General features: G+C 37.2%; 1 protein-coding gene across 1 annotated transcript in view; it reads right to left on the reverse strand.

The window, feature by feature from the left end:
* PAXIP1 (PAX interacting protein 1) overlaps positions 1 to 24,582 on the reverse strand; it is a 34,435-nt gene that overhangs the window by 2,680 nt on the left and 7,173 nt on the right. The window contains exons 4-20 of the mRNA XM_084283078.1: positions 21,535 to 21,598; positions 20,425 to 20,538; positions 17,022 to 17,666; positions 13,806 to 14,529; positions 12,863 to 12,957; positions 11,807 to 11,902; positions 11,324 to 11,461; positions 9,815 to 9,936; positions 9,070 to 9,254; positions 8,891 to 8,934; positions 7,024 to 7,091; positions 6,549 to 6,651; positions 3,951 to 4,119; positions 2,157 to 2,257; positions 810 to 944; positions 651 to 726; positions 31 to 95 (exon numbers count right to left, since the gene is read on the reverse strand). Coding sequence (XP_084139204.1) covers positions 31 to 95; positions 651 to 726; positions 810 to 944; positions 2,157 to 2,257; positions 3,951 to 4,119; positions 6,549 to 6,651; positions 7,024 to 7,091; positions 8,891 to 8,934; positions 9,070 to 9,254; positions 9,815 to 9,936; positions 11,324 to 11,461; positions 11,807 to 11,902; positions 12,863 to 12,957; positions 13,806 to 14,529; positions 17,022 to 17,666; positions 20,425 to 20,538; positions 21,535 to 21,598 — 2,944 coding nt within the window. The remainder of the gene's footprint in view (positions 1 to 30; positions 96 to 650; positions 727 to 809; positions 945 to 2,156; positions 2,258 to 3,950; positions 4,120 to 6,548; positions 6,652 to 7,023; positions 7,092 to 8,890; positions 8,935 to 9,069; positions 9,255 to 9,814; positions 9,937 to 11,323; positions 11,462 to 11,806; positions 11,903 to 12,862; positions 12,958 to 13,805; positions 14,530 to 17,021; positions 17,667 to 20,424; positions 20,539 to 21,534; positions 21,599 to 24,582) is intronic.

The raw sequence follows: 24,582 nt of genomic DNA on the forward strand, positions 1-24,582 counted from the left end.
AGGCAGCTGATAGCCTTTACAAAAAAAAGGATATGATTCATAATCCAGTGTTTGAGTAAGTACTCCAGTCAGGACAAACTCGGCATTGTGGACATCTGGAAATATTGAAAACATACATAGTTTACACCATACGAAGACATTCTTCCTTCTGCAGATGCATTAAGAGGTGCCATTCAATACCTTTCTGCTCTTCATGCAAGACATAAGGAAATATGGTCCTAGCACTACCACTGCCCTGCTGTTAGCCATCCCACACTTCATGCCACATATCAGGCTTCCCAGTGTACCCTTTTGTTAGTGAACACAGTATGTTTGTGGACTCTACAATGAAGTAAAAGCAATTGAAGTGGAAAAAAAAAATAAAATAAAAAACCAGATCTTTAACTAAGCTGACGAATAACGAGAATTAATCTTGCATCATCCAGTGCCAAAACCCCAAGCTCAAGCCCACCACCAGAGATTTGTGCTGACCTGGCTAGAAAATACCCCTATTACAAACACCTAGGAAAATGCTGCCTCAGATTTCTCCATGCAGGATCAACCACATACCCCTCTACTAGCACCTGGAAACGTTCAACAGGCATCTGAACTTGTAAAATAATAGAAAAATAATCAATACTGTTCAAATTACATCAGTTCCTTATACATACCTATGCCTCTAGCAAAATACTCTCGACATAAGTGAAGGTCATTTTCACAGGAAATCAAGATTATCTCTGGCAAACTCTAAATGAAAGAAAGTAATTGTAAGCTCAGAGTAATATAGCAAGATATTACCAGTAAGTTTCAGAAAGCAACACTGTACGTACTTTATTCTGCTTATGCTCCATGAGTTTTCGAAAAGAAGGCTGTTTAGATAACACTTTTCCTCCTGCACATTCCACAATAGCTTTCATGGTGGAAAGACTGGGACAAATACCAGGTGTAATGTAGAAGAATTTTCCCTAAAAAGAGAAACAAAAGAATAAGAAAGCCTTATTTTCTTAACTGATTTCAGTGGTACATTTAATTTTTGCATGACTCATGCAATCATGGAAACAATTTATAGTGGCCTATAGCAAGAAGTCCAACAGTTGATGAGCTGTCTGTAATTACCACTGATCTGCTTTCCCTGGAGGGATAAATCTGCAGTTTTGATAAATTTGACTAATTTGGGTATGCCTATTTCATAACCCTTAAAATAACAACCATGAAACCATCAAATGACCACTGGTTAAACTACAATTAAAATATATATATACACATATATATTAACTGCAACTTGGCAAGACATGCAAGAACAATAATGCTTCTTCAAGTACAGGGATGCCTAGAGGGCTGCAAAAAAAGCTTTTAGTTCTTTTAATTAAAGCTTTCATTTTTAAAATTAACATCATAATACATTAATTACATACATTACCTCGTGACTAAAAAGAATGCTACTTGATTGAGACTGATATAGGTGAACAGATCACAAAGTAGATTATCTCTGTGTTTAGCAGCTAGGTATAAAGAAGTTCTTGCTAAACTGCAAGACTTGCTAGACTGTAAAACTGAGTGAAATGTAACACTTAGATTTAATAAAACACAAAGATGCCTATTCATTACAGGCTGTGAAAATACATTTTTAGGTGGTTTGCCTCAAGAAAGACTCCAATTCAATTAGGCTGACGAATCTCTAGCAACTTATATTTTCACATACCTCTCCGCAAAGCGGCGTAAATTCAGTCGGAGGCATGAAAACCACCATGCATAATCCTAGCAAACTGTCTGGTGCTAAGTGCATTATTCAAGGAAAATCAGAGTTAAACTTCCTGAGGTTGAAATGCACACTCTCAGCTCCCATTTTTTGAGGCAAGTGCTTTAAACACCAGGAAATTCAGGGGGAAAAAAAAAAAGTGCTCTCTGTAATTGGCATTTTGTAAAAGAACAAATACTGGTTTTATACACTGAGCACATTTTATTCCCATGTACAGGATCCAGTCACTCAGACGCATCCCAAAAATGCTTATGTAGGAAATCTGCATTAAGACAAAACCAAAATTTCTAATAAATAGTATGTGTTATATGCTAGACTGTTTTATTGTCCTGAGCTACAAAAGCTGCTGCTGTCCCAGTGCTGAAAAAAGTAGGTTGAAAAGCTTCAAGCATTTAAATGCCTTTCTTAAACTGTGTACCTTGAACAGGGGAGCCACTTGTGCTCTCTTTAGGGACTCTTCTAAACTAAAGCAGAAAAGCACCTCAGCTTCAGCATCCCGCAGCACGAAGTTCTGCTCGTCTGAAAAAGACAAGAAATGTTAAGACAAGAAAGACAAAAACAGCAGCATAATATAGCAGCTAATCTGATTAGAAGACACTGGTGGCAGATTGAGTCTAAATGGTGAACACAGGTTTTACATAATGATAGTACCCCTTCTGTTAGGCTCCTTGTGAGGATGACCCACCATTACTTGGAGAATAAAGTTGTGTTATACAATTGCATATCCAGCAACAGCCACTGTCCCATAAAGTCTGCTTTTCTAACTTACTGGTGCAACTTACCCAGAAACTGTCACCAAGACCCCATGCAGCATTAACAGAGCAAACTTTCAACCTATTTCCCTTTTTCCTGTTACTCAGCTGACTTTACTTTTAATTCGGGATGGGATTTTGGCCTTAGCTTTGCTGTTTCACAAAAAGGCAGGTTAAAAATCTTTCCAAATTAGATTTAGCTCAAAGCGTCTAAGTTTAAGGAGAAAAAAAAATATTGTACGGAGAACTCGTCTTCCCAAACACAATTTTGACAACTTACAAGAGATGGTATTTGTACTTTTCTATAAAAAATAGATTATCAATGGGACGATTTTTCCAAACAATTGCTGTGTTTTCCGTCGTTGCACCATGTATAAAAGTGAAGGCAGCCTATTAACTACAGATCTACTAAATTTCAGTAGACAAGTGAAGTATTTCAAGTACTAGATCAAAACAGTCGTTCTTATAAATCCCCAGGCTTTATTTATCTGCTAATAGCTTTCAAATGGATTGATTTTTCAGTTCACTGATGCTGAACCAAGCACGTTGCCGTCTCCAGATTAATAAAAATGTTTGCTAATTTATTGGTTAATTATCCACTGATTTAAATCTTTGTGATGGTTAGGCAGCAATTTAGTTTGCTCCTTTCAAACAAATTACATAAAAAGCATAAAACAATCATAAAACAAGTAATCAGCCTTTAAAAAGATTTTCTTCAGACCCAGCTTCCTTGTCAAATCAACCTAAACCATCTCTTTTGTTATTTTCAGCTGTCAACAGAGAAGTGCAAAAATAAAGTTGATATATTCCAACACAGTTGCAGAACTAAATTAATTTGTTTTATTATTTAAATGAATTCTTGTATGCATTTCCAACAGTGGCTTAGTTCTTTACAATTTATATTTTAGAAGAATTACTGAAAGCAAAAACATTTGGGGCTTAAAAAGTAATCACAGATAAGATCTATAAATGGCTACATCAGAGAGACAGACTGCTTAACAACATCCAACTATTTATTAACCACTCTAAAGCAGTGTCTTTATTTTTTATTTTTTTATTTTTTATTTTTTTTTACTTTCCTTAATGGAAAGAAACTGGATTAAATCAAATGAAAATTATGTGCAACATAATGTTATAGAGGAACAAGAACTTAGTGAAAATGTATACATCATTTCTTCTTGTAACAGCTTTATTTAACCATGCCAACATAGCCTTCTACCACAAATGAAATACAAACTATCTGCTAGAGTAATTGTTTAAACTTTATACTTAATTCTCCGTGGGTTATGAACTATAGAGGTCAGACTTGCTGCAGACTTTAAAATCTGTGTTTTGTAAAACTGAACTCTTTAGAAAACTGGCAAGAGACATGAAAATTGAAGTCAAAGCAATACTTAGGCTATATTCACACACCTAAATCAACCAGCCTTAAGTTTACTGTAGGTACCAGTTCAACTTACCAACAAACTTCTGGCATTTGAAGCACTCTTCTAACCACTCCGGAGTGACTATGTGCTTGACTACAGAAATTGCTGTCAGGAACTTGACAGTGCGGGTCACTTTACTGGCAACGAGGTGGGTGCATTTCTGGGCTGATTCTGCTACTTCGCCTCCCAGGATATACAGTTTCTGAAAGTTATGCAAAATACAGATCAGAATGAAACAGTCCTGTATAAATTGTAAGAAGAAAAAAAAAAAAAAGTGGAATGATAACAGTTTAAAATTAAGCTCCTAATGAAACAGCAAACATAGGAGAGTTTCACATTACAGTAATTCCTTTATTAAAACTGATTAAAGGGCAGAATTTACTGCCATGGAAAACCCAGGTATTTCCAGACACACCTCATCTGGCTAGAGTGAGAGCTACATTCTGAGTCTGCAGCTTTATTTTATTTAAATAATAAAATAACCTTAAGATACAATTTTTTTTTTTTTTTTGAACTGAAACATGCTATCAAGCCTGAATAGGCAGAAAATTTAATAATTTTGCTCTTTTCCTCTATGGAAGGTATAATATACACTGTAGCTACAGTAAACTTGATTTTGCTACTCTTTTTTTCACGATAATATTTTTTCTTTGAAGAACATATATTCTTTAAATACATTAGATCTCTATGCATTGTTACCTATGCATTTTAGATGGTGTTAACTATCATTTTTTCCTAGGTTTAAACTACCCTACCCAAACTGTCTCATCACAGTTGGCAGCTTGTCAACTAAGATATAAATCATTATCTGACAGCATTAATAACACAATTGATCAACTGGTAAGGCATATCAAATTATAGAAGGAATTAGAGTGCTTCCTCTGACAAAAAAATTTAGCAATGAAAACATCCAAAAGTACTTGGACAGCTTCACTATTTATGCGCTACATATTACTGATTTTTATAAATATTTTGTTTGAATAAATTAAAAATCAGAAAGAACTATTTTAAAGCATAAATATTTAACACACTGTGGTGTTTTTAGTACAGCAATCATCTGAAGTCACCAAAACAAGAGGCCTACTGCATGTATTAGAAGCCCAGGAAGATCTCTGGCTTCCCTCTGTACGCCACTGCTGTAGGAACAACAAAGTAGTAGGATACACAGGGACAACGTTTTCAATTCTTTCTTACTGTGCTGACTAAGTGCTGGTTTGCATCAAGGTGATACACAAAAGCACTACTCCGTGACACTGAACCTCTTCACTCTTTATCTCCTGAAGGGTATGCATAAACACATTGTGAATACTAAACTTGTACACCTACAAAAGGCAAAAGCTGTTATTTTCATCCTTAACACATGTTCACCTCAAACACTGTGTTGCTATGAGCGCAGATCTTGTAAGATTTCTTCTCTAATGCTTAAGGAGCCCTTTGGGTATACAGAAGAGACTACCCCTCCAGCTCAAGAAAATGGGAAGTATCCAGCCCCAGGAAGGTATTCAAACTCTGAAAAATCTTAATGGTATCATCACAGCTAAGTTTGGTCCAAATTCACAAGACTTGAGGCTGAAATTTATTTATGTGCTTGTGAGCCATAGCTGTAACAAAATCAGATTCTTTGATTCTTTGTATAATAAACCTGGTACCAATGTGACAAAATAAGGAGCTGTCACTGGAACTTTACTGAGATATACAGAAAAATAATTTACATTTCAAAATATTAAAAATCAAGCTTGAAATGCAAACATTTTAAGGGAAAAAGACTACGGATTCCAACTACTTTAAAAACAACCCTCGGTATAATAAAGAAATTAGGTTATTTGGAGAATGTCTAAGCGATGCATGTTCCTAAGAAGCATAGTAGACCCAAACTAGTCCTCCTTTACTTTCGATTAACTGGAGTAGGCACAAGTGGCAGGATCTTTCATGTCCTACTGAAGTCAGCAGTTAAAAAAACAAACAAACAAACAGTAACACTGTGCCACAAACCTCAGCCAATATGTGACAAATAAATGAAAATTTCTTCTTTTTGACCAAATATTTAGCTCTTATTAAGGTTCAAGGAATGACTGGATTTTTATATCATTAAAAGAACGTTATAAATTATTTAGAGGTAAGTTCTGGGAGAGATTTATTAGGGAACAGAACAAAATCTCCCTGGGAACACATTATCTCATGCCTGCCATAAGCTTTGTCATCAACTTCCTTCAAAACATTTGGCATCACAGATAACAACAGATAATAACACTTGAAGCAGCTCGAGTTTTACCCAGCACAACAATCACTACTTTCCTCACCTAAATTTGGACATGAAGTTCACTTATTAAAAAAAAAAAAAAAAAAAAGTGTAAGGGGCGGGCCTCTTTGCCTTTTAAAACCATCTTACGGAACAAAGAACAGTAGCAGAGAAGCAGGAAGTACACTACAGCAGAACAGTTATCAAATAAAACTCAGTCCACATAAATGACTGATCTCAGCCCCATTAAGTGTAGGTTTTTATCCATCCTATTAGATACAGGCTAATCAAGCCTTACTTTGTAAGAACTCAATGTCCATGAAAAAATAAAATAAAAAATAAAAAAAAATCCATGTAGTTCACATGAAGTTAAGTGGGAAAAAAAAAGTCACCTTGATGTACTGTTGAACTTGCATAGGCTCAAATCCTGTGAAGAGTACCATCGGTGTCAACTCTGGGGTGAGCTTTTTAGTAGGTGGTGGTAGGTCTTCAATCCTACAAGATACATGAAATACAGCAGAATGTGAAGTTTGGGCCTGAAGTCATTTTTTAAAAAGCAGATAAACTCACTCTCTGCAACTTTTAGCAATAAAAATGCTCAGATGAATGAGAATTAGGCAGGATCAGTGTTCCGGATGAAGAACTGTTATGCTGAGAACAGAACATTTTCTCCCAACTCTGTTGTCTCCGTGTTCTCTTACTACTCCATTTTCATTCTTCTATTCCTGCCACTTGAGTAGCTGGCAATATGCAAAAAATCTTGCTAGTTATTGCAATTAGCAGGGTACAGGATCAAACCAGGCTGATGGGCAAATGACTGTTCTGTGGAAAGGTAAATTAAGGACTGTTGGCACTGATTGTTCTTACCGTGCTCTTTTGGAAGATGGCTGAAGACTGGGTTCATTTTGCTTTGGTTTCAAAGGCAACCTCACACCCTGAAATTAGAGCATCTACATGTTTACATCTGATTTGAGCATAGAACCCTATTTTGACTTTAAAGCAGGACAACTGTGCACCAATGTTCTAAGACTATACTTTAAAAAATACACAAATGAGAAGGATGTACTGCCAAATGTGTACTGGTGCAGTGACTGCTTACACAGCTGACTCAATAGCAAAGCTGAGCACTAACCAAAGCTTCTCCACAAAGTTATACAACCATTTAACTGAATGCCAAACGTTTTTCTCCCTTTTAAATAAAGCTGATTAGCATTACTTGAAAAAACAAAGAAATAAATGAGACTGAAAACCCTGTGTATTTGTTAAATACATGAAGGCTACAGTAGTCTTCCAGGAACTTATATATCAACAGAAATATTTTCTATCAACAGAAAATAGCAGCACCTGTATTTTAAAACCTCAAGTTCCCTATTTACAGAAACAGAAGCTCCAGTGGATGCTCAGGTATTCGCTGCATAGACACTCCTTTTTCCTCTGTACTAGCTCAGTCCCCCATGGGGGTTTGCTCCCCACTCTCAGAAACCTGTAGTCTTATGCTAGACAATCACTAGTAAAAGCAGCTGGGAAGAAAAGCTCAAGCACTTTCTTCTTGACAGATGTTCCAACTACACTATGAAAATGCAAAAAGTAAATTGCATCAACACCATCTGACAGGCAGATGTCCTCACATGAGGACCCCAAACTTTAAATCTCAAGATGGAAAGAACTGTCTGCTGTAGAAGGCAGTGAAGTACCTCATCTGACCCTTTCACATGCCCAGTGTTTTCTGTTACCAAATCACCTTGTTCGTATGTAGGTGTCCCAAAGGAAGCTGGACAATATTAACTTCAGAGGTCTCTTCCGATCTAAATTACAAAATTCTAAATACACATGGAAAATAAATGTTCCTATACAGTAAATATTGAAAGGGACGTACTTAAATTAAGCTTTTTGACCCCTTAGTTCTCTGCATTTGCTGTGTAAGCAAAAAAAAAAAAAACAGACCATCACTGGTCCGACTGGACCACAGTAAAAATGCAGATGCCCAATTTTAAGATGAGCTCAAACACTGAAAGCTCAAGGGCTGGAGGTAACAAATCCAAAAATGAGCTAGTGAAAAAGCTATTTTAAATACTACTAATAATAGCACATACAAAATCTCTTCAAGTATTTGTGAACCACTAACAGAATGCATCCTTCTCCAAGGAAATATGACTCTCACAAAACTTGTTGTTTTGTTTTAAAAAAGCTACCTAAGAGAGTAAGACAATTTCACAGGGGTCTATAAAAAGAAGACTGTTTTGAACTTCAGGTTCAAAAATTGTACTAATTAAATTGTACTAATACTTTTATATTGGATCTGAACATTCAATTATGAGAGTTATTAAGCTTCTGTTTTCTGAAGAGTATACAAATGGACTGAGGTGAAGTACAAAGTACTCTCAACCCTTAAGCTGTGTTACCTATTCTATTTAAAATTGTAGCCAAGATTCTAACAAACTTATTTCTGATTTTGAGTGCTTTATACCTTAAAAACATTATATGGCCTGTTTCTTTAAAATCAAAGAGTGATACACAATCCCAAGAAAAGAAACTTGATTTTATATAATATCATGCAGTTTATTAGTTCTGTAAAAGATTATTTCTCAGATTTATAGAACACTAGCCTGAAGCACATGGATGGTTTGTGTGTGTCCCCTCTGGCATGTTGTGCACACCATATAGCACATGTGTTCAACCATTAGAAACACTAAGCAGTAATCTGACAAAAACAGCTGTGCAGAATTCAACATACCATTAGAAGTTCTGGTGATACCTTCAGTGGAACTCTCCAAGAATCTAGGAAGTGAAGAATACAACAGAAGTGAAACCACGGCAGAATTATTTACGACAGAACACACAACGCTTCTATTGATTAAACAGGTACATATGTAAGTGCTACAGAACACAGGATTTGGGGACTGGAATTCTTACCCAGAAGGTTGAGAACTAGATGTTGACTAGGAGAAAGTGGATCTTGAAGACTGAATACTGTATAGCGGCTGTGCTGTATCTGCCGTAAAGCTTCAAAGTTTCCTAGCAGTATGTCACAGAGCCATTGTGCATTTACACAGGGTATTCTCCACTCTTTGGCTTTCTCATACTTCAAGCCACTGGGTCTTAATATTCAGAGATGAGGAAAAAAAATATTTGATAAAACAGGTAAAATAGCATTTATACTAAGAAACTTTAAATACCAGTATTTCTGTGTTGGTCTAATTGTTGTTAACTGTGATAGAGAAAGAAAATACTCAGAAAAAACTTTTGCTCTGTATGCTAGCACAAGCAAAGTCAATTCAGGGAAAACTTGCGTCCAAATGGAATCAGATTAGACCTGGATTTAATTCAATTTTCCCTCCCCCAACATTTTAAAAACAATTACTCCTTCCCCACCCCAATAGATTTTACAGATGATGCAGCAGTCAGCATCACTTACAAAATAATCTCAAAGAGTGAAACAAGCAATGACTTCTCTTTTGCCTGTCTTCAGTAGGCCAAATTTAAGACGTAAGTGTGCAGTAATTTAGCTCAATAAACAACATCATAAAGTTTAATGCTATCAAATCGCAAAAATGATTAAACATTCTTAATGAGATGTAACGAGCACTCCACATTGAGAAACACACTAAGTGGCAACAGGCAGCTGAGAACGTGAGCACCGTGGAGATAAACCACTTACTCTTTGCAGATGAGAACTGTGTTGCTGCGGCACAGATAGCCCGTGTACTTAGCACCTGCTAGGTAGGCCATTAGTTTGAGGTCATCTCTGTCACTATCAACAAATCCTGTCACAGAGATTATCTACAGAAAGAAAGACGTAGGTATAACTGAAAGTAGATAGCATTTACTAAGCGCTTCTGTTGAAAATTTTCTCTTACTACCTTTTTTTACATTACTATGAAACATAGAGCATCTTAGCTATGGTACACAGGCACTGTAGGATACATAACATGGCTTGTAAGATATATAAACTACAATCAAAGGCTGGCTTGTTTATACATAAAATGCCATGTTTCTGGCACTGATTCTTCCCAAGTCAGAACTATTTTCATTCTGCTGGTCAACTTTTCGTTATTTACAAAGTCTTACTATGAAAAAGCTCCCATCTAGTTTTCTTCCCACACATCTTTAACCTGTCTTCTGCTGCTGTTTATATTGTTGCAAATGTTTACACTTACTTCCCCTACTCTCCTTTTAAAAATTTCTAAGTGCTCTGCTCTAACCTGCCATGAAGCTGAATAAACTGTCCCAGCTGATCACAGGTAGCAAAATGGTAATTCTGTATCTTCCTTTCTTATCCTCAGTCTCACAAAGTTTTCATTTTCACTGTTCTTTCCTTTTATTTAAAAAGCGACAACTGTGATTTTGTTGTTAATAATAAACTATGTTAACCACTGTGTTCACATGCACACTGTTATAGTCTATTTTCACCAACCCTGTTTCTTTTCATGTCTTTAAGAAAAGGCTGGTACTAAGGCTGTCATCTGTTATGCCTGCACTCAAGACAAAGATCCAGTGCCAAGACATAGTTTGGCATCTTGATTTATGTTGCATTGTATTTCAGTCAAGAAACGTCTCATTCAGCTTCAAGTTTATTTTTTCACCCCACAGCTTTCCACTTTCCCAGCTCTCCTCGTTACATGCCAAAACACAGACTACTGGAACTGTGACCTCCTTTTTTCTGACTAACAGAACAAGGTTCCTTCTCTGGTATTTCATAGAATCATTTCGGTTGGAAAAGACCTCTAAGATCATCTGGTCCAAACTTTGGTAGGTATTGACTGAGAAAAATAAAAAAAATACTCAAAAAACCTCTTGATATTGTGTTAGTGTCAAGAAGTATAAAATATTAGATGTACTTTTAAGAACTAAAAGGCTTGGATTCCCGTCATATTGTTATGGATAACTCATGTCTTGAGTACTCATTTTTACCTCAGTTTCTTTAAGAGAATAATAACCAAACTCACGTTTTAATATTTAGCTTTCAGAATTCAGCAAGACTTGCAAAGCACTCTGAATCGCCTGGTAGTATGCCCCATACCAACACAGGGCTTTAAGATTAAGAGAAGCTCTTCTTCAGTTGACAAAATAAATATGCATTTTGCTTTGGGTACGTACTTTCCAGCTATGTTTTAATATCGCTCATGTAATGAAACAAACGTTCTTTAGAAATAAGTTTTTTCCTTACATGTTGAGAGCATGGCTTTCCTCCTGGTGGAAATGCCACTGGGAAGTGAAGGGCTCGATGAGGTGGTACCATTTTCTTCTTCTTCAAGATTGAGTTCAGCCAATGTGCTGTTATGCACCTCTTCCTTTCTCTTAAAGCCTATGAAGACATGCACAGATTTTTAAAACTGAAACACATCTTTATTTTATTTTAGACTTTCTAAAATACAAAGCTTCTGTTTTAATGACTGTTTGCTCCTCCTCAACATTGTCATGATCCTGTTTCTGACAGCATCTTCCTTAGTGTTCTCTGGGATAAACCTACTACATGAATTATGAAACATGTATTATGAAAGTCTGTTGTACTGTAAACTACAAATGATTTTAAAAGCACATAGTGGAAAAAAAAAAAATATAATCAAAGCATGGAGTATTGCAGAAAAAAACCCTTACCTTTCCAGTAAGGCAATGAAAGCATGCATGAATACGGTACTGGTTTGCTTACCTGAGCATACATGTTACTGACTTGGCTTTCACAGAGAAGATGTGTGCATCTGCTTGTAAGTGTAGGGTCCACTGTCCCACCATGTGCTTGAATGATCTGGTAAGAGAACCAAATTAAAGCTTGTAATATATATAACAATTATAAAATTACCCTAAGAAACAAACAGTCTGAAATCAACGTCTACTGTTTAGAAGACTGTACCATTTCACTGAAGAGTTACCCCCCCAAAAAAAAAGGTTTGTTATGTAGCTTAAGAATTTTTGGGGAAAAAAAAAAAAAAAAAGAAAACAAAATTAAGTATGCACCTTTTCATTGAACCACAAAAAGTGTAACTTTTTAAGATGCAAGAAAAAAAAATAAAATAAAGATATATAAACAAAAATAACTTTGTTTTTTATTTTTGCAGAATAACTATTAAACGATTTCTCATAAACCATTCAATTCTATCTCAGCAATAAACACAAGTGCTGTTAAAAATGTCAACAGCTTACTTGATTATGCAAAACTGTTGGGAAAATTCAACTATAAAATCCATCAGAAGTTTCTGAAGAACATCAAAGTCCTCTCATTTAGGAAAGGATACAATCAGATTTTTCTGAAAAATAGAAGTTGGCAAAAAATAGAAACACTCTATTCCTTCATCTTATTCACTCAGGTGGATACCTCACAGCCTACTAAACGCCAAAATTCTATGCAAAAAACAGTCTTTTAATACTATTAAGTTAAAGATAGAAAGCAATGCTGTATTACATTTGCTGTACTACTGTTGCCTGATTAAAAGCATAAATAGTTGGGAAACACTTAACGTTACAGCTTTTTTAGTTAATGTTCTGGCTAAAGACCTAATTCAACCTGGCTGCATGTCTGAAGCATTTACTACTTTTTCTAGTCAGCCTTAGTTGAGTAACGTTTCTTTTTTTCCCTAGTCATAATATAAACATTAAACAAAATGATACCTAAAGAAAAGTGAACAATACTTCCAATCGTTCCTTTTAGGATTTAGTTACTGTGAGAGTAAGGTTATCATCGTTTTTTGGAAATACAGCAGAATCTTACCCGTTTCCAGGTTGCTAGCAGCTGTTTATCAGACATCTGTTCTGGGTAATCAGCAATTGCAAAGACACAGCCCAGCAGGAAATATTCTTCTGGAACTGGAATAGTTTGGCACATAAAGGAGAAGAAAAATAAAAACTTAAAGCTCTGAAAGTTTCATTTCAAAACATAGTCACTACACTCATCTTCGCTATTACCAAATTATAAAGCACATTTAATTTTGAAGCTAGCTTTTTCTTGGAGAAAACAGGATCCAAAATCTCAAAGCTGACAGTGATGTCTAAAGGCACAGTTTGGCCCACTATTTGTGGGGAACCTGGGGTCTTTTTTTGTTGTTTTCTTTTGTTTTGCTGGAGGAAGAGCTGGGTAAAGGGGTAGGAGAAAGGGACACCAAAGGAAATCACAGGACACACGCTCCTTTACATAGATCATCTAGGAATAGTCAAAATAGTCAAAAAGCTTTCAGTTCTACTAGAATGGGCAGAATTCAAAGCCAACTATGACAATCGCTATCTGATACTGAACCCTCCTCATTAATTTACTACTATTTCCAGAATTTAACCTACCTTTACAGTTGTTATCCCCTCTTAAAGCCTACCAGCCTACCCTTTTCTTTCTTTCAAAGAGGAAAAAAAAAAAACAAACATAAAACTATGCCATGAAGAGACTAACATTTCCACAGTACAATTTATATGCTAGTAGCATAAAGCATACATTTGAAAATAAAAAGTTTTCAGTGCTCTCGTGCTTTTCAGATTTCTGGACACCTTATTTATAGCTTACACCTGTCAGCATAAAACTTAGTAAAACAGGTCCTGAGCTATGAATGGAGTTTTGAAGTCCTCCAATAACATACTGTAAACACAGCACTACTTTTTGATGTTCTAGCCCAAATCCTGCCATGTCATTAGAGATTTTCTCCAGGATCAGAAGCAGTATTACTAACTTTCTACTGCAGGATCATGCCCAAAGAGCGGCTGCTGTTGCAGTTGTGTCTGTTGCTGCTGGTGGTGTTGCTGCTGCTGGGTTGCGACCTGGTGCTGTAGTGCTTGAGATGTCTGAGTTAAGTGTTGTGCTGCCTGGTTCTGCATTTGCTGTTGCTGATGCTGTTGGTGTAACCTCTGTAGGTGCTGCTGCTGCAATTGCTGCTGCTGCATTTGCTGCTGCTGATGCTGCAGCTGTTGTTGCTGGAGGTTCTGTTGCTGTAGCTGCTGCAACTGTTGCTGCTGGAGCTGCTGCTGCTGCAGCTGATGAAGTTGCTGTTGCAAAGCATGCTGCTGTTGGAACTGGAGCTGCTGCTGAGGACGGTGGAGCTGCTGCTGGGCATGCAACTGCTGCTGCGGAAACTGAAGCTGCTGCTGTGCGAACTGATGCTGCTGATGAACCTGCTGCTGCTGCTGCGGAAACTGGTGAGTCTGTTGCTGCTGGAAGGACTGCTGGGAGATCTGGGGTTGCTGCTGCTGCTGCTGTTGTAGCTGCATAAGTTGCTGAGGTTGAAGATGTAAAAGAGGATGGTGCTGTTGCTGCTGTGCTTGATGTGTCTGCTGTAACAAATGTGTCTCTGGTGTTAGTTTCACTTGACTAAACAGCACCGCGTTTGGATGTCCCTGTTGGCTATGATTTACTTGTTGTTCTAAACTTTTTGTAGGTGCTGAAAGTGATTGTAATATCTAGAAAACAAAGATTAGTTTTGTAATCTTTTTGTTGTCATTCAGTTTTAAAAATATTTAAACAACTACTGGGAAAATCTCTCTCTTAAAAGAAAAGAAACTTATGCTTAAATATTTGCTGAGCTCAATGCAAATCCTCAAGTGCTAATAGCTTTTTCGAAGTGAAAAGACAGGACGTGCACACAGAAAAGCATTAAGCTACATGTCTAATTAAATGCAATACACATTTTAACAAATTTAAGACTGAAACCCATCCCTGTATTCTTGGTAATTCATTCAAATAGCATCATGACTGTTAACACTGCATCACTAATTGTATCAATCAACTCAATCAACTGCCATACCCATTTTACATCCCTGCTGGCACACCAACTTCAAAGTTTAGTTCCGCAGCCTTGTTTTCTTTCACTTAAATATTGCTAATAATGCCTCCATTAATTAGTACTGTTCGAAATATGGGAGTTGAATTCAACTTTTCATTCTCTTGACCTAATCCAGGGATATTCAGTCCCATTTTTAGAACTGAATCCCAACATACAGCTCAGCACGAAGTTTTTGAGAAGAATAATAGATCTTGTTTATGCTCAGTGCTTAAGTAACCTGGAATTCCATTTCATTTTTTGGTGTATAATTCACTGAGTGGACACTAAGACCCAAGGCTAACTATCTGTATCCTCCTCACATCAGATGTCCATCAGATCTTCATCGGAGGTGACTCAAGTTCTTACAGTGCACTTCCAAACATCTCAGATTGCATTTATGCAACTCTGATGTTGTTGGTACAGCATACATTACAGTCATGATTACCAACGCTCCACCCATCAGTGATCTTAAGTATAAACAGAGTATCAACATTCAATAACGAAAAATTAACAGACACAAAGAATGTCCCTGTGGCTAAGTATTAGGAGAGATGATGTTACTCAATATTAGGAGAGATTGTTGTTGTGCGTCCTAAAAGTCAAAATTACAGGAATTTCAGGACAGGTATTTCAAAACAATGGGATAAAATTTTCAGAAGTATCCTAGGGCTATATTCATAAAGTATGTCTGCAGCTGCAAACGCCTTATTACTGCAGACTTTGCCATTCACTAGAGATCTCTGGTTCAACTTTCAAAGACTGGGCACTAAGACACAGAACCCACCCAGGCACGGTACCCAAGCAGGATCCAAAATGCAGCTTAACCCAGACAGAGAAAAGGTAAAAGAAGAAAACTGTGGAAGTAGCGTTTCTCTCTCCAGGATGCAGATCCACAGCCGTGAGATGCAAAGCTCCAAATGCTGGAGCTAGCACTGCAACTCACACAGCAGCTGGATAGGGTGCTTGAAAGCAGTCCTTGTACACTACCGTCAGTCCCTTCTCTGAGTCCAGAGAACCAAGCCTAACCAAAGCACCTGCATCAACTGCCTTGCACCTCTATAAATAGTACTTATGCAAAAATACTTCCATACAAGGCCACTAAAGAGGATTTTATAGTGCAACATCTAGGTTGTGGGTGATGTGACGTTTAGGCATGAAAGCACTGGCCAGCCAACCAGGGTTTTGGCTATTCTGCTCATTCCTTACCCCAAAGTTTCAGTCTTTCAACAGTTCAAGGCACTGAGAAGAGGAACCTAAGACTCAGTTTCAAAAGGAAGCCAGCACTTCCTTTTGATATAGGAAACAAAGAAACAAGAAATCCAAATGACTCTACTTTTTGTGTTTCTTTAGAGTACTTGCTGTAAGCTTGTATTCAGGCACCTTTGAAGGTTTTACCTTCAGGTGAACATCCAAATAAATGCCCCAGTGTAATTATCTAAGTAAAAGTTGTCTCTAACATTTACCAGCACCTACTTCTCTCACACACACTCCCTTCCCATAAACCTTTTAGGATTTTAATGCTGCAAGTTATGTCAGTGCACACTCTTGATTTTTAGTCTCTGCTAAAAATAAATTCAATATAAAAGCTACAATTATTTCAACTATGACTGGCATAAAAAGTTGCAAGTTCAGACTTGTTCATCACAGTCCTGACTATGCTGTACCACAACTTAACAATGCCCAGCTGAACAGAACAGGATAGAACTGACCTTTCTGGGAGCACAATCCATTTTACAGTTAGGTGTGTTTATACCACTAATAATTCCTTGCACTGAGTATAAAGCTTGAAGGCTATGTAATCAGGTTTTCTGCACTAGCCAAATTACTTTAAATTAATCATTTTTCCCCCTCTTATAAAGAAATCAATACTGAAAAACCATGAAACTCTAAACCAAGCTACAGTGAAACATGGCTTTACTCTTAACATTTTTTCCACATGCATTACTTCTGTGAACCCGCTAGGAATGAAGTCACTTATTATTAGGAGGTTACCAATTTGGCTACATCTAAGTAATGCAGAAAACTTTTAATCCTTTGCACATTCAGAGGACAATAAAAGGAAACTTAAATTCTCACATTAGTTCCTAATAAAAAGTCCAATATCTTATAAATGAAAAATCCAACACTTACATGTGCTACATTTGACGGTCTATTAATCTGCTGAATATCAGCACTATTAGTAATATTCCTTAACGTCCGCACCGCCGGGCTCCACGCAGCCATCATTTCTTGTCGATCAGAACTTTGGGCACCTTGGACCGAAGCCATCAAATTGCCTCTCATATCCGGAGGCAAGATATTCCCTGGCACTGGCGGGACATTGGCACATAAATTAATTAACCCGGAGTCTTTCCCTTGAGGCAACCTACGCTTTGCTGTGGATGCCTGGGGAACTTCAGCTGGCGTCCAATTCAAATTCCTCTCTTGCTTCTCCGGAGAAGAATCTGAAGAATCATCAAACATCAGTTCCCCTTTTGCCTTATCAGCAGTAGTAGATTTTGGTGAGAAAACCTGATCACCCAAAGGCGACCCTTCTCGAGAAGATGCTGGGCTGGATAATTTTTCATCAGTACTGGCTTCATTTTGAGAATCTTGCTCTTCATTTTCTGCTTCTTCCTCCTCTTCCTCCTCCTCCTCTTCTTCCTCCTCGTATATAATTAAGCGAGGATGATACGGAGTCTCTTCTTTTCGAGACTTATCAGCTACAGAATCCAGTACCCAGTCAGGTGTCACAATTTTAATGACATCATGTTTACAAGCACATTCGTATTTCTCCTGGGGAAAAGAAAAAAGATGAAAACATTCAATTTAAAGACAAAAACAAAGAACAAACAAAAACCACAGCACTCTAGCTTTTGGAGGGGCTTGACTAGAGCATGGACAAACAGATCACAAAAGACTGTTCAATGACAAATTGCTCTCTTCCAGAACCAGCAGGACAGACCACGCTACTGGCACCACAGGTTCAAACTGATTTAAACAAAAAAGATCCACATTTACTATACAATGGACTCAGAAGACACAAATGCAGAAGACGAAGTCTTCACTTCCAAAACACCATTACTCAAATTCTTCTAAAACTTAGGATTCAAAAAGATATTTGGTCCTGAGAAAGTTTTCAGAACACCAGCAGGAGTGTCACAGTAAATTCTCAGATGCAGCTGCTCTTAAAGTAGATATTAAGGTGAGCCTAAATACACTCATGTTTGCTCCACTGAAGTATAAAACATTATGAAAAAGCATTCAGGGAAAATGAGAATTTCACAATAAAGCAGAGATGAATATTTAAGAGATGATCGCTGAAAGAATGAATTTCAGCAGGAATATACAGCAGAAAGCAGCAGGGTACTTCCCATACACCTTCCCAGAAGTTGCAAACCCTAATGTTGCCCTCAACATGAAAGTTACATTTCATATTAGCTAAATCCATTTCACTGAGAGGTTATGATATTGACAAGGTAGAAAATTTTATCCCTTCCTTCCCCATTATCATTTCACCGTTTAATGATGTGTAGAAATAGGGGAACTTCACTATTTCTTTTCCTAACTGAGCAGAAGTACACACAGGTTGAATGTTTCATTTATTCTAATGTCTTCTTTGATACAAACTCCTCACAAATATCAAAACAGTGAAAAAACTTTCAGCATAAGATTTGAAACTAATTTCAGGATCCAATATTTGAGAGCGATTGAGCTGGGATTTTCTTTGTATGTCAGACAATATAAATTAACAACCAGAGCATTCAGAGGAAATTAATTTCATTTAATGATTCTCTGGAGTTATTTCCTACAATGAAACTGTCATTCATACACAATAAAGAGATTACAGACGAAACCAAGTTTATTTGCAGATATGAATTTTCATTCTTTTTTTTGTGGCGAGAATTATTAAGAATCTTGTTTTATCATCTTGTGTTTAGTCAAAGCAATCATTTCAGTTTTCACTAGTGTCAAAACTCTTCTCATTACAAACTGCTGCAGGTTCCTTTGTAGTATTATGTCGGAACAGCAGGTGCAGATGCATTTTAAGTAATCATCCTATAAATCTGTCCCTGTTCAATGATTATGGAAATTAAACAAGATATTTATTTCGTCCTAAAGATATGAAATGCTAGTGTGTTTTCTTCCATTCAAGTGGCAAACTTAAGACAGTACCCTTTGTTCTAAAAAGCTTACATTGAAGAAGTGTTGCCTTAAATCATACTATTGCCTATTAAAATTGCATTTTAGCAAAGCTCTTCTATCAAGCATTACATTTTGTTGTGGCAGACAACTAGGATGGTTCAGTACATCCCTTTAGCTTCTACAGACAAAAAATCACGGAGTTAAAAATAAATAAGTTCTTATTTAAAGTTTTAAATGAAACAAGCAATGAAAAGCATGCCTTCACTGTACAAGCAACTTTCTCTCCTCCCAATACCAGCCCAAGATTTATTCTAAAGCACTTTCCTACATATTCCACACACGAGTTTAATGACATCCCACTATCCATATGTTTTTCTCTATCTTAATATTAGATGGTTTACATTAGCTTAGAAATACTAGAAGGGTTGTTGGCGAAACAGTAACACATTAAGTTTGCATGAAATAATATTGGAAACTTGACAAAGTTTTACATGTTAATCTAAGGAGGCATTATGTAGATCTTAGAGCTAGTCGGTCAAACAATTGAAAACGCTCTCATGCTATTAAAGGAGAAAAAAGAAAACACAAAGTAAAACCAAAAACTCGCTGCATCCACTGCATTAACCAGAAAAAATCCAAGCAAATTTTTGTTAAGTGAGCTTAAATTTAAGTGGTATAAACAGACTAATCCAATTGCAAATGTATTTCTTCTTCAGGAAGATGACTACCTGAACACACCAGGAAGTTTCAGTAGTATTATAACCAGAGCCACTGCAGTACAGAAGCTTGTTCTTAGAGGCTCAGTGCTGCCTTCAGCCAGCTACCTCAGCTTTCTGATTCAGTTTCTCTGTTTGTAGAAAGACAGCAACATTTGATTTCCTAAAAGCGAGTGTTTTGAAGCGTGACTACTTTATCAATCAGAACTTGTGCAAGAATGCTGTGCACGTTTATCCTACCATCTCTCTTTAAGAGGGAAGTGTTGAGGGACTTGCGAGTTATCTTTAATTCCCTTCCCCATGTAACATCTAAGGCATTTCACTCAATTTTTAAATTATGTTGCTTTCATTTTTCTTCCCTGATTCTAGCTACAGATAAACAAACCACAATCATTCATGATTATGATATGTCAAATTAGTTTAGGACAAACAGAATAAAGAACACGCTTTATTCAACCAGACATACAAATAACAACCTGAAATTGGACATATTTTGAATTAATGAGGCTTAAAGCCATGCAGAAAATAAATACCAACTGATTAGCTGCAATGCATAATTGTGGTGAATTTAACTGTTCAAGTCTAACAAACAAGCTTAAGGATCTTAACTTCACAGAGAAGGAACATTTTTGATTATTCAAAGGAAAATGAGGGCTACACCAGGAAGAACTGTACACATAATAAACTCTTACCCCCTTTGGCTCAGGCACAATCAAATGAGTACACTTCTTATTTAGGTTCAGCTGGCAATTCCCTCCATAAAAAGTAATCAAAGCCCACAGCGTGTTTCGGTCTTCAGATGAAACCTAAGAGGAAAGTAAATAGGTCTCTTACTTCTGTGAACAAGCTGCCTCCACTCCAAGAATTTTAGTACAATTCCTGACATTGCACTTGGAAATCTGGCTAATAAATTACCCAGCACTTCCAAGTACCAAATTAACGTGAAAGTTACAGGAAAAAAGGGTGACAAAGACAACAAAAAGACATTGAACAATCATTTTAACCTGCATAGAGGCAAATGTCCTTCACTTCTGTAAAACTCAACACTAGGACATCACCTTTCACAAGAAGTAGAAGTTAATGATCAAGCAAACAAGATTTATTCATTACCTTAGGCAACCTGTTTAGATTCATTCAATAGAATTTTAACAAGCAGACCAAATTAATAGCCTACGTAAACACATCAAGTGTTGTTATTTCTAACAACTCGTGTTCAGCCCTGCCAAGAAAGCCAAGTGTGTTTAAGCCATTAACGTTCAGATTTAATGACAGCATTACAGAATAATTTAAGAGGTATAAAGCACACGTACACACCACTGGCACCTAGGTCCTGATCCTGTCCATCTGCACACACACACACACACAGATCAGACTACTCCCAGATCTACAGAAACAGACACAAACCACTGAAGCCATTTCCACGTATATTTACTCACTGACACCCCTGTTAAGGTTTCAGTGCGTAAGCAGGTACAGCACATTCACTGAATATTGTTAACACAGAAACTAAAAACAAGGAGCAAAGATTTCATACTCTACTGTACTCTTCATCTTAGAATCACCATGCTGCTGGTGATAAATAAATTCAAGATATATTGTTGATTCAAATTTCAATTGAGTTTGTGTCTTCATTTTCAGTGAAAAAAAAAAAAAAAACTATTTTCCAGTGAAAAGCTGTTTTAGGTGATAATTCACCTAACACACAAGGAAAAAAAAGTCACAACAGAAAAACTGTCCTCAGAAAACCAAAGCATCACACAGTTCGTACTCTGGGGTAGACTGAAATATGGTTCACTTCTTACCTGAGAGAGACAGGCAGTGACTCCAAAAAAGACCTGACATGATTCCGGAGAAAAGCCATTTACACTGAAAAGCAGGTGTCAAGGATGCAAAATAAGCTAAAGAGAAGTTTCCTAAGGGATACTGGAAGAAAATTAACTATTGTGCATAGTACCTCTCTGGTATTATCAAGTATTTGACCATTCAAAACCTTTTATTTTTAAAAGCATGTGTTTTATTTACAATTCAAGTTCTACGTACCAGGAAAAAAAAAAAAATAAAAAGTATAAAGTAGATCAGGACACCTAAGCCATTATGACCAATTTTGGTTAACATTACAAGCTTTTCTCTTCCTAGAATATCTTCACCTATCCCAGGATGCTAAACACAGAAAGTAGGTTGGGGAGGTTTAGGTGGGATAATAGGAAAGATTTCATTACTGAAAGGTCTGTGAAGTATTGGAACAGGCTGCCCAGGGAAGTGGTTGAGTCACCATCCCTGGAGGGCTTCAAAATACCTGTAGATGTAGAGCTTGGGGACATGGTAGTATAGGTTAAAGGTTGGACCAGATGATCTTAGAGGTCTTTCCTAACCTGAATGATTCTCTGATTCTAAGTAAAGTTTAGGAGTCAATCCTTTATCAATAGCTTCCTTCCATTATCAGTCAGTGCTTATCTTCCATACCTAGAAGTACAGGAGAATACAGGAGAAATACAGGAGAATCCAGGAAATAAAGTCATAGTCAGCAACAGACAAAATAGAATGAACATGGTACACAAGAAATTCCAGAAAACAACTGTAAAATTTAAAGTTGAACACCTGTTAAGTTTTAGAGAGATTATCTGAGAACACTAGCAGGCAGGTCACTAGAAGAAAATATCAAATCTGCAGCTAATTTTTTTCCTACCAAGGTATAACACTGGATAGAAAGTTGGCCAAGCAACAGATTCAAAGGGGAAAAAAAACAATCTAGGAGCTACTGTGAATCACAAACTGAAAAAAAAAAAAAAAATCGCACTGGGATGTAAAAGCAGAAACACAGCCTGAAATTAATGTGAAGTTTTCCACCATATTTTCAACACTCAACAAGATCTCTGACAGCAATGCATGTTTGTTTTCAGATGCTTGAAAGAGATGTACAAATGAAGCAGTATGTGAAAAGAGCAATGCGAATATTTTTTCTACAGACCTAGTAAACATGACTTATGAGAGGAAACTGACAGAACCAGAATTGATGGGCTTAAGTAGTTAAGACAACATCTCCAAGTCCATAAAAGGCTACCGAATGAAAAGAGAATTCTCTGGTGTCTCAAATAAAGCAAAACAGGGTTAGACAGCAGCAAGGTATTGAGGCTAAACTCTAGGAATAGAACAGCGAGGCGCTGGAAGGTGAATGGGGAAGAATATGAAATAAGTTTCTGTTATGGGGGCCTTGTGAAATAGAAGAAAGAGTGGTTTGACAGAAGTGACATGGAAAAGACAGATGGACCAGCTGACTTCTGTGACCTTTCTGCTTCTTCCACACTTCCATGTTGTTTTGTGTTTAAGAAAAACCCCTAATTCCTCAGAAAAAAACAACTACAGAAACAGACATGCATCGTGTTGACATGCATCGTGTTACGGTGCAACTGCATACTGAGACTAGGCAAACAAGATTACCCTCCCCATGCTGTTGACAGGTGCACCAGCAACAGTTAAACTGAGATCTACGCAGAAAGCTGACAACAAAGCCCAGAACACATCAACAGATTACTGCGATTATCCAGAATACCCCAAGAAGTCCACAGAACACCCTGAGGCTCACCATGTGGCTCAGTATTTCGTCTCAGGCAGTTTCAGCACTGCAGCTTTCAGCAGTGCACGGTTGCCCACCCCTCGCCTTAGCACCTGCTGCTAGCACTTAGAGCAGCAACAACTCAGTACCTAACTTGTAAGAGGTCCATTAAAAGCAGGGAATAAATGGACCATCCATCTTAGAACAGTCAGAAGCAGCAAAACTATGTTCTGAGTTGATCTGGAAAACAAAACAGAGTGAATGCAACAAAGCTCACTTCATTTTTTCCCTCAGTAACAGCCAGAAATGCTCTGATCGCCCTCCTCCTTTCATCTGTAAAGACCAGGGAAGAATAAGCCTTCCTCACTTGTGCTTTTGCTGCCCTCTTTATGGTATTATGACTGAAGTTTTCACATACAAGACTGCAATTTCTTCTCCTCCAGTAAGTCTGTTTCTAGATTCGTTTTTCTGTTACTTCCCTTCAACTGCAGTTTAGCCAGATTTTGCTGACAGCACTTCACAGTGAACAGAGCACTCTGCTTTCTCAAGTCCCCCCTGGTGAAAATAACTTTTAGGGTGGAATGTTAAAATGTATTTATATGGAACAGACAAAATTACTGGGCTTTTATCCTATATTAACTTTTTCTACATAGACAAATGCCAAGGAAGTAAGTACTGAAATTGGTATGCAAACAAAGTCTTTGCTCTTGCTGCATCCATGTACTTAATTGACAGAAGATATTTCTAGGACTTGCTTCTTCAGTAAATTCACTGTTTTGAGTATTACTCCAAATTAAAACTTAAACAGAAGACTAAAGTGCAGAACCTCAAAGCTCTGCCAAAACAGAGCCCAAAAGCCATCAACCAGAAAAAAGCTAACAAAAATAACTACTCAATTTTTTTCCATTATTGCAGTACCTAAAACCCTAATGAAAGGCCGGATGCCACTGCGCTAGAAGCCATAAAGAGACTGAAACAGAACAATGTTAAGACTTAACAGCCCATTTTACTGAGCACTATAAGGCTCTGAGTATAATCCCAAACCACCAGGTTCTAAGGACATGAAGGGCCAGAAATAAAGGCAAACGTGCAAGTACGCATTTACTGCTGACAGGTGTGCATACCCCTCTCCTTCCACGCACCCCAAGAACATGATACAGCTGAGACGTGGGCTTTTCCTTTGGCCATTCATATATAACCACAATAAAACTCCCTAAGCAACAGCCATTCAGGGCTACATTCCCACATTTACTGCTACAGTTTGGTTATGGACTGCATCGCTCCGTAGTTTTTATCT

The sequence above is a fragment of the Netta rufina genome, assembly GCF_964035555.1.
Source record: "Netta rufina genome assembly, chromosome: 2".
Lineage (NCBI taxonomy): Eukaryota > Metazoa > Chordata > Aves > Anseriformes > Anatidae > Netta > Netta rufina.